Source organism: Lytechinus variegatus, chromosome 12 (assembly GCF_018143015.1).
Source record: "Lytechinus variegatus isolate NC3 chromosome 12, Lvar_3.0, whole genome shotgun sequence".
In the NCBI taxonomy this organism is placed as follows: Eukaryota; Metazoa; Echinodermata; class Echinoidea; order Temnopleuroida; family Toxopneustidae; genus Lytechinus; species Lytechinus variegatus.
In genome coordinates this window covers 32,696,147-32,707,616 of record NC_054751.1, presented here as the reverse complement: position 1 = coordinate 32,707,616, position 11,470 = coordinate 32,696,147, and the positions used below count along the sequence as shown (strand labels likewise).

Genomic DNA, 11,470 nt, shown 5'->3' with positions numbered 1-11,470 from the left:
CCTATAAACGAGATTGGGTGATTTCAAGTACGGTGTTGACCTTTTGGTGTTGGTCGATTTTTACACGATTATAACACCAAACGTGAAATGAAGATGGTCCTGAAAAGTCACTCACTAGTTGTTGAGATGTAAATAATGTGATCTGGATCAGTTTTACAAACTCTGAATAAGTTTTGGAGCTAGGGGAAGCAATCCAAATTTCAACACTAACACCAACACCAAGGCCAACACCAGACTTGAAATCACCCATTGGACATACCATTCTCCAATATGAAAGACCCGAGGAGATTTGAAGACCATCACTTGGAACGGTGAAGACAGACACTTATGGCTTACGTAATTCATTGTCCAATCCCAGTTATAATCATCGTATGTACAAAATTGCTGTAAAAGATAGAAAATCAAGAATTGTGAGAAATCACTTGTAAACATAATACAGAGCTTTAACTGAGAAGCATTTCATGACAGGACTTGTCAGAGGTTTTATTTGACAAATCCTGCTTTATCTGACAGTTACCATAGTAACAGTACCTCTTAACCAATCAGATCTGAAAACTTATCGGACAAAATACTTGATGAAACGCTCCCCTGGTAAACGACTGAATATACTGCAACCAGTCATAACAATAGTGAAAATTAATAAAATTTATTTGTTGTCTTGTGAAGTATGTTGACCTACTACGTTTACTTTTGTTAAAAGTAGGGAAGTACAGGTAGCAAGGTATATCCTACCAGAATAATAATACATAACATTTATAAGGCACTTACTACTTGTGTTTCTAAGCACACTGTGTTCTGTTTATGGTTTGTACTTGGGATTAAAAGAAGAAAAAAAATGTGGCAGGGGAAAATGACACAAAAAATAATGCTACCATACTAATAATCAACAAGTGGAATGCCTCTGGCCGTCTCACCTGCATCACGCGGTTCAATACAGCAGCAGTGCTGACTTTGAATACTACTCTAACTCACACAAGATGTTCAGTGATACATGGTTACTCTATGTCCACTTTTTATGAACTAGACCAATAAACTTACAGAGATATGATGGTTATTCAACAAAAAACCCCAACATGGCCAAAGTTCATTGACCTTACATGACCTTTGACCTTGATCATGTGACCTGAAACTCGAACAGGATGTTCAGTGATACTTGATTACTCTTATGTACAAGTTTCATGAATCAGATCCATAAACTTTCAAAGTTATGATGGTAATTCAACAGATACACCCAATTCGGCCAAAGTTCATTGACCTTTGACCTTGGTCATGTGACCTGAAACGCGCACAGGATGTTCAGTGATACTTGATTACTCTAACGTCCAAGTTTAATGAACTAGACCAATAAACTTTCAAAGTTATGATGGTAATTCAACAGATACCCCCGATTCGGCAAAAGTTCATTGACCCTAAATGACCTTTGACCTTAATCATGAGACCTGAAACTTGCACAAAATTTTCAGTGATGCTTGATTACTATTGTGTCCAAGTTTCATGAATCAGATCCATAAACTTTCAAAGTTATGATGGGAATTCAACAGATATCCCCAATTCGGCCAAAGTTCATTGACCCTAAATGACCTTTGACCTTGGTCATGTGACGTGAAACTCATGTAGGATGTTCAGTGATACTTGATTAACCTAATGTCCAAGTTTCATGAACTAGGTCCATATATTTTCTAAGTTATGATGACATTTCAAAAACTTAACCTCAGGTTAAGATTTCGATGTTGATTCCTCCAACATGGTCTAAGTTCATTGACCCTAAATGACCCTTGACCTTGGTCATGTGACATGAAACTCTAATAGGATGTTCAGTAATACTTGATTAACCTTATGGCCAAGTTTTATTAACTAGGTCCATATACTTTCTAAGTTATGACGTCATTTCAAAAACTTAACCTCAGGTTAAGATTTGATGTTGAAGCGGCGCCTATAGTCTCACTTTGCTTCGCAGGTGAGACAAAAATGAAAATTGACTGACCATAAGACACAATATTTGATACAAATTTTTGTGCAATTGAACTTGTTATCTAAACAATCATAATAATCTATTTTCTCTTTTAATGCTGGCAGTACAGGCTTTGCAATCCTGCAATCGTACTTGCATTGTGTCTCTAGATTAATTTCCAGTCATTTACACCTAGCAAGGCTTTTTTGTATTATCTCAACTTTAATAGGTGAAAAAGAAAATCTACTTTTTTTTATACAAATCAATGTGGCATGTTAAGAGAAAGAAAAGGGAAAAGAGAGATAAATAGACCTCCCCCCACTCCCACCCCCCCCCCCCCCAAAAAAAAAGAAGAGGAGGATTAAAAGAGGAAAGTGAAAGAAAGACAGGGAGAAAGACAATAATACAAAGCAAAAAAGGAAGAGAGAGTTAGAGGAGAATATTCCAAGACATATCTTTTGTAGATACCAACAAATTAAACAAAACAAAAACATCAACATATGTCAGTCACTGCTGGCTATGGCAGAGATGCCAAGTTCAAAGACCAGCTATGCGTGAGATTTTCTGTGAATCTGAATGAGATCACAGACATTGTGTACAATGTCTATGGGGATAGGCTGTGATAATTGCGTGAGACAGAGATTTGAGGGGATGAACAAGAGTCCAAAATGCTTGAGTCTCAGGCATAATGCGTGAGACTTGGTAGCTCTGCTATGGGAAGCAGGTACATATAATCACAATCCACTATTTTGCAATAGATACTTCAGTATTCAATGGGTTAACTTAGTTACCTGCACGCATGGCTGTAGTGTTTCCCATGTCTTCCTATCCAATGACATACCCATGTTGTGCTTGGCAGAGTGCCAAACTAAAGAGTCCACCTATATAAGGTCAAGGTCATTCAAAACAATTGATGTTGAAGGATACAACAGGATGGAGTTTCAATGCACATGATGGATATTACATGCTTAGAGATGTCAACAATAGAGATATAATATTAAGCAATTGACAGCATGGAGTATAAACATCTATAGAAGGACTCTATTTCTCATCTACCAGCTACTCTCTACCCCTGCAAGAAAACCCCTCTATCTTTCTCAGCTCTCCTTTCCATTTGTATTTCTGTCTAATAATCACTTCTTTTCTATTCCATCATATTCTTTAAATTTTTTTATGTTTTTCTTTGATCACATTTATTGTACCTCCTCCTCATTTACCTCCCTATTTATATCTCTTCATTTTTGATGAATGATATTTATTTCACGAAATTACATTTTTTTCAAATTTTCATGACCTATTTGTGAAGACAGCACAAACCAACACTGAAATGCTAGATCGAAATAGAACTCCTGATTTCACTAACAACCTATTTACTTTTGAAGTAAATCATGTTTACCATATTATTATGGATTAAAATATACTTCTTGTATTGTAAAGTATCAAATTCTGGCATGATAAGTAATGACTTATTCAAATTCAAGTTAGTACAATGGGTTATTTCAAGTTTGGTGTTGGCCTTGGTGTCGGTGTTAGTGTTGAAATTTTGATTGCTTCCCCTAGCTCCAAAACTTATTCAGAGTTTGTAAAACTGATTCAGATCACATTATTGACATCTCAACAACGAGTGAGTGACTTTTTGGGACCATCCTCATTTTATATTTGGTGTTATAATCGTGTAAAAATTGACCCAACACCAACACCAAAAGGTCAACACTGAACTTGAAATCACCCAATATATTTGGATTCCTATGATTCCCTCTCTTCATCCCTGTGAACACTAAGCATAGCCAAATTAAATTTGATGAAATTAAATTGTAAACTATTAAAGAGAAGATGATCTCACCTTGTCATTTCTGTCTTTATAAATGAATGTTTTATCATAGCCTCCTAGGGTTAGTATATCACACTCCGGACAGCTCCTTTCAAAGAGAGAGATAAAAAGATAAATCAATAACATTTTAAAGATTGCACCAATCAAAGTTAATTGTCACCATACAATTGTGGATCTAGATCATGATACATGTATACAACACGCAATCTTATTGGTCAATACACAGTAGTGCGTATCCTCTTGGCATGATCTAACCAATGTGGTCAGGCCTTTCATACAGGCATTTAAGTGTGACTCTAAGTCATACTTAAATCTTTGCACCCCCTGGTATATACACATTCATTTTTTTTCATATGAGGCCCCCTTTTTTAAAGAATTACACGTAACCATGGTCAAGGAGGACTCAAACTTCTATTTCGCATTATAGTGGGCGGAAAAAAGGGAATTATCCTATATTCCATACAAAATGATAAAGAAATAGTAAAATTGTGACATCATCAGCTCCCTCATTTGCATAAATGCATCATTCTATCATTTGTTTTATTCTGAAATAAGCAAAATGTAATATGAAAAATATGCTTAAAAAGTTTGAATGTCACTGAAAATTTCTTTCTTTACATCTGAATTTGATGAAATTTCCAGCAAAATGCTTCTTTTAGATTTCAATGCTTTTCATTTTCACCCCCTTGACTTTCCCTTTATCAGTATGACTTGAAGCTCTTGTATAATGAGATAGCTATTCCAGTGGGTATCAAATGAAGGGAAATACAGTGCGTCCCAGAATAAACGAAACCGAGATTTAGCGATCATTTATCATAACTTAATCATAAATAGAATAGACAAATGACCTACCAATTTAAAGCTTAGAATCTCCTCTTTCATCTGATATTACTTATCAGATTTCTTATCCACGCATGAGTGAGCAAAAACAATTTGAAGAAAGGATACCAAAAACTCATTTGGCGGGGGGTATCTGGGTTTCAAAAAGAAAACCACATTTCTGAAAAGTTCAATATCTGCTCTTTAATTTGGTACCAAAATTACAAAAAATGGTCAAGAAATAAAAAAGTTCTGGTCATTTGAAATAAGGCTTGTATTTCCATAATTTCATGAGATAAACGTGTTTTCACCGGTTTCCCACAGAAGCTTTCACATGGTGAACAAAAGATTTAATGCATGGCTGATCGTCAACAAAACAGAGTGTCGAGAGAGTTTGAAAGCCAGCCTGGAGAACCTCTTCATTTTATGAAATTATTGAAATTCAAGCCTTATTTCAAATGACCAGAACTTTGTTATTTCGTATAGCTCCTTTAATGAATAAAAAAGAATATGTATAGTGCCTTGGCAGGTGGAGCTCTGGGATAATGAGATAGCTATCACAGTAGGATATCAACATAAAGCATTCAGGTCAAGAGCTAAAATTATGGTCTTTCATCAAAGATCTAATGCCATCTCTGCTGTACAATTGTGTGTGTGTTCCTGCCACCTCCCCCCCCCCCCACCGCCTGATACATCATTGAGCTAATTGTCCAATACAAAGTTGCCATGAATTCATCTTTATGTTAATGACATTGCATCAATGACAACTGTGTATTAAATGCAAAGATAGGACCTTGCAAGCTTGCATAGATCGTCTGATGTTCAGATTAATTTTCATGAATCAATAATGAGACAAGTAGTGTGCAGGGAAAAAGCACTGCCTATGACTAGTGTTGAAAGAATGACCATTTCTGAGTTCTTTAATAATCCAATGAAAAATATAAAAATACTGTGCAAAAATGACTACATTTACATGTATATTACAATGTAGGCTATATAAAATGTTTGTTTGTTCATGAGAATTTATTTTCAAAATATCTTATCCCCAAGCTTTACCCAGTTAATCAGGTCAATCCTTTTACACACGATGCATCATGCTCTTCCCAGAATACTTTGCAGGCATATTTATGGTATGCTGCTTTGACTAATCTGTACTTGATGAGTGTAGGCCTATCATTGCCTTTCAAAAGAGATTTAACCGGTTTAGCTCATCTGATACCGTGTTTACACAGTGACACGGCTCGGGGGTTAGACACGCGAGCCGTGCTCAACACGGCAATTTTATGCTGTGTAAAGGCGATCAGTGTGATCCGCGAGCCGTGTCGAACACGGCTTTTTTGATCCGCCAAAATCGTAGGTTTCAACCCGCGAGCCGAGTCAGACTCGGCAATTTTTTCGTGTGTAAACAGAAAGCCGTGTCAAACTCTCTTGACCAGGTCACTGCGCGCGCTTTCACTTTTGGCATTGTTGTTGTTCGCACGGACAAGATTCGATTCCGGCGATGAATTTCCCGCGTTTAATTTGCGACGTCATAATTCTTCCGTTCGAGATCCGCGAGCCGTGTTGAACTCGCCTTTTTATATGTACGTATAAACGCGATCTCTGATCCCTTCTTCGCAGTGTTCAACCCGGCTCGCGGATTCAACACCCGAGCCGAGTCAATGTGTAAACACGGTATATATTTTTTTTTTTTTAATTATGTGTTTTATTGGTATTCAAAATCACATATAATCACAATATTTACAGGTAATTGGAATGATTTGAAACAGTTCAAAAGCAGTAAAATCACAAAACAAAGATGAAATAAAAAAATAAATGGAAAAAAAATAAATAAAAAGGGTGACATAAATCAAAATAAAACATTGGACGATACTCTAAAGGGAAAGTTCACGGTCACTGATGAATAATGGTGAATGGTGGGCTAACTTTTATTTTGAGCTAATGTCAGAAATGGCACATGCTTTAAAAGTACCCAACTATGAAACTATATGAACTCGCAAATACACTGCATGTATAAAATCACCTGTGCATATATCTTATCCAGAGTCAGACTAACCAATATTCAGTGACTAATTATGAAACTATACATTGCATCCCACAAAAAAGGAAACCTGTTTTCAGAGATAGATTTTACAATAATTAAATATGGTTTTACTATAAATTTGATTTTTACATAGTATTGAGAGTGGAATCTCATCTTTAATTTGAGACCAACAGCTTAGTAAATCATTCACCCATGGCAGATTGCAAGCAACAAATATTGAGGCATATCAGATACAATTTGTGCAGAAATTCACATGTGAATCTGAATTCACTCTCATTTCAGGGAGCAGTACAACAAACTAATACAAAGAATACATAACAAATGCTAATGGGCCAATCCTGGAATAAGCATGGTCGTCGTTTCATGAACCAATCTTGTCATATTAAAGACTTCCAAAATCGTCTTGCTTAATAATGCTTGAAGTGTTTGTCTAATATTAGGTTTCAAAATTATATAGAATTGATTAGTATGATGAACCAATCTTGTCATATTAAAGACTTTCAAAATCGTCTTGCTTAATAATGCTTGAAGGGTTTGTCAAATATTCGGATTCAAAATATAGAAGAATAATTGATTAGTATGATGAAATAACAATTCATTTGTATTTGAAGTGCAATCTCGAGGGAACGTGAGAATCCTGGTTTCCTTTTTTTTCCTGGACGCACTATATAACAATCATCTGTGGCGGATCTTTTCATCCACACAAACCAACACTAATGATAATAAAGCTTCAGCAGTGTTCTATTATCCAGCCAAGAGTGGAAATTCACCATTTACAGACATGTATGAGGCAGAATGGCAAAGTAATGTTCATTTGCACCTGTTGCATATCATATGATATCTTTGGAAGAATCCACATAGCTCATTTTCAATTTGATTGATTTTCCTTCATTTTACTTTCTAAACTCACACTGCCATGACCTTCATGTTCATATCATGAACAAAAATATTGATTAAGAGTGAAAGTGATAACAGACGGAAATGAGGAATAAAAACACAATACAAGGGAGTAACTATTCTGGACACAAAATGGGACAAATATGAAACCTGCTTCAGTTGGCAAAATATATTCAAGGTAAACTATTAAAGGTAAATGCCAGTTTTGGTAACGATATCAAAGTGAGTTTGTACAGAATCCAATGAAATGACCACCAAAGTGTCTGTTTGTATAAATAAAGAATATGTGCCAAAGGATTCTGGAAGAAATTGTGTAATTGCTGAGAAATTAGCATATAAGCACAGGATTCGGGTCACGCGTCGGGCACGACATTCAAAGCAATAATAATACACTGTCCCATGTGCGCTTATCTGTGTTGGTGATCTTCAGTGTGAATATTTTTCAGCGTAGATTTCAAGATTTCACAAAGTTCAGTTTATGTAACTGTACCAGATCTAGATCCTCGATGATATACTGACAATTAAGCCTGGTTTTACAGACTTTCTCATGAAATCAGTGTTTACTGCAACTACTGGCATTTCTCTTTAACAGCTATGATCATGTTTTTTTCTTTTCAATTTATAAAACAGTAAACTCCTGAAAATCAAATTATTTTCAGAAATTCCTTGTTAATTCAAATTCAAATTATGGGTGTTTTGTCTAGTGACACACACATTAGCAATCTCATGAAGTATTCTTTGTTCATTTCCATATGTGTGCATTTAAAATAAAATTTGTTGAAGTGAAACTTGTTCAATGACATTTTCTACTATAAATATCATAAAAATACATTAAAAACTCACAAACGGTTGCCCAACTTCCTTCAAATCAGACCATAATGAAATTGCAAAGAAAATGAATGAAGCTGGGAATAGGATGAATAAAGGGGGAGATTAATAATAATAATATGTCAATTAACATACTGATATACATGTATATGTACAATACTTGGTATCAGTTTGGGAGAAAGAGAGGGAAAGAAAAAGAGAAGTGAGGAAGAGGGAGGGGTAAGAGAAAGGCAGAGAGTGTGGTAGGGAGAGACATCAGAGAGCAAGAGAGAGAGAGGAAGTAGCATAAGAAATTGGGGGCTAGAGATTGCAATTTAACCCATTGGCTACAGGAACCGGGTGGTCCCTGTACAAACTTAATGGGAATTACAGAATTTAGTCATCAACAGGTTAAAATGGGGAAGAAGGTGAAGAGGAAGAACAATTATTAGCATGATTGAGTAAGGCCGTGTTTATGCTTCCATTTTTCAGGCCAGAATCAGCGTTTCCAAACGTGATTAGTCCAAAACACGGTTGCGTCCATGCTTACTTTCATTTAAACGCTCTTTCAAAACGCCGATCGTAAACTCACAAAAAGGTACGTTTGTAAACGTCGTTTGACCAGAATCAGGCTTTCTGGGGAAGTATAAACAGAACCACGATCGTAAACGTGTTTAAATGACGTCATTTGGTACATGCTACCGGTGAGATGAAAATCCGGGGGCAAACACAGTCGCATTGCTCCATGTTATCTCCACGTAATAACAACACTCTGAAAAAACTTTCGAAAAAAGGCGCGCTTAATTTGACCTCGCTTTCCTGCTCAATGAAAATTATGATGCGAGGCCAGCTGGATATCGTGATTTTGCCTCTGAAAAGTAAGCATAAACAGCACTCCCAGAACCATGTTTACGATCAGCGTTTTGAATCGACGTTTGAAAACGCTGATTCTGTTCTCGCAATGGAAGTTGGAAGTATAAACACACCCTAAGATGAGTCAGAGAGTGAAGGGCAGGACGATTAAAAAGAAAGAGAGAGGGAGAGAGAGGGGGAGGTGAAAGAAAAGGTTTAAAGGGGGGATCTGGTGGGTCTTTCATTAAACTGTTCATACATGGAAGTTTAACAAGAGCGACTTTAAGAACGACTAGTACTTAATATGAGTTAAATAATCACCAATTAACATTTAACCCTTTGTACGTTGACCCTTAAACCCTCTGTGTGTTGCATTATTTTAGCAGTGAACCCATCTATGTGGTCTAATACTATTATTTAGACAGAGCTATGTAACTTTTTTATCTGATAATTTAAAAAGGAAATGTTGTGGAGTAAACTTGTAGTGTTTGGTGGTTTACTTGCCCTGTATGAATTTATTACATTTCTAAATTTATTGCATTTCTAATGAAATAAAGCATTACAAATAATTTTTTTTCAAAACTTTTCTTCTTACTTTTCCAACAAGAGTGTAGTAGTCCTTTGTTTTTGGTTCTTGGGTCAATGGCATGATTCTTTTTTGTATTAACCTGGGCAGTTCATCACACAAATTATTCTAATATCATTGGTAATCTCATAAAAATAGATCATACTACAGCGAATAAAGAAAAAAAAGCACCTCTTTCATACAGGTGTCATGAATCCTAACTGCTAACAATGTACCTGACCATGGTATTGTTTGTGAGGATATTGATTCTTTTCTCTCCTTTTTTTCAATGAACTTCCTGGGTCTGCTGGAGGATTATTGATTGTTTTACATTACATGGTAGATAATTTCTTACTACGTATTTCTGAAAGTGAATGTATATACAACAATACATAACTACCTCGGCTCGGGGGGGGGGGGGGGGGGGTGGAGGCAGTCAAATGTATTGCTGTACTCACACGTGGCCAAATTTTTTCCAAACACCCCCTAAACGAGTTTTTCTGTGTGTGCAAAATAACCCCCTAAACAATTTTTTCGCGGGCTTAATTTACACATTTTGGCCCCTAAACAAGTTGTTGCCAGAATATGACCCCAGGGAAAAAACTTGGGGGAAAAAAACATACCCTAAACATGTTTGGCTAGTCTTAAAAACAAGCTTTGAAAAAGAAACATAGCCTAAATATGTTTGACCCTGTGATTGACCATTGACCAGTCTTTCAAAACTACCCCTTTTTTGAAAAGTGTTTTTGATACCCTTAGCAAGTGCACGCGCAGCCCACGTCCAAAACTAAATAAACACCCCTTTAAACATGTTGTTTTTTGGTCATGCGTGTGTACAGCAATATATTTGACTGCCCTCCCCCCCCCCCCCCCCGCATAACTACAAACTACTGGGACAAAGGGCGTTAATAGGGAAATGCACGGTTGTGCAGAAAGGCAAACGGAACGTGTCTACAGGCGTGCAATAATGCGAACAGAACGCATGAAGAGTTAATGGTGAATATCATTTACGACAAGACAGGCTCACGATTTGTTCTAAAAGTATTTCTAACTTACCTACAGCTTTGTGAACCAGCCCCCTGGGTTAGGGGAGTCTAAGAAAAGAGAGTTATAAACGTTGACTAAACACTCACTCTTTCTTCAGAAGGTACATTTTTTGTAGCATTGGGTAAAAGTCTGGTGCCATGTAGTGATCCTCCTCTAGCAAGAGAACTAATCCGTCGTGGTCCTTGGTAGCTTCCAGTCCAGAAAACACATGCTGAAGCTTTAAATATTCAAAAAAATATAATTCTGGAAATAATCTTGAAATATTAAATTATATAGTTACGGTAATAATATTAAGTTATGGTAATAATCTTGAAAAGCAAACATTTGAGATGACTGTTAAAATAGATCAGGACTATAAACGAGGGCATGACATTTCTGGCAGAAGACTTTATACTGGGTAATCAAATTTATTATAACTAGACAAACAGCCTTGAGATTTCAGTACTTGTTATTTCAAATTATGGAACATTTCCAATGCAACGAGACTTGTCTTCTTGAGACTGTCTTAGAAAACCAAAGCGTGTTCTTGACCCTACTCTTGAGATTCATCATCATGGTGAACCCTACCTCAAATGTTCAAAGTTATCATAAAACTACCTGTAATTTTTTTAAATAAAAAAATTGTAATATGGTAGTGGGAAATGGAGTACTGGGAAC

General features: G+C 36.2%; 1 protein-coding gene across 1 annotated transcript in view; it reads right to left on the bottom strand.

Annotated features, from left to right (window-relative positions):
• Nucleotides 1–11,470, bottom strand: part of LOC121425210 (alpha-1,6-mannosyl-glycoprotein 2-beta-N-acetylglucosaminyltransferase-like) — a 40,434-nt gene that overhangs the window by 7,808 nt on the left and 21,156 nt on the right. Inside the window, exons 5-8 of the mRNA XM_041621216.1 lie at nt 10,900–11,030; nt 3,795–3,870; nt 2,743–2,832; nt 260–384 (exon numbers count right to left, since the gene is read on the bottom strand). Of these exons, the coding sequence (XP_041477150.1) occupies nt 260–384; nt 2,743–2,832; nt 3,795–3,870; nt 10,900–11,030 (422 nt within the window). The remainder of the gene's footprint in view (nt 1–259; nt 385–2,742; nt 2,833–3,794; nt 3,871–10,899; nt 11,031–11,470) is intronic.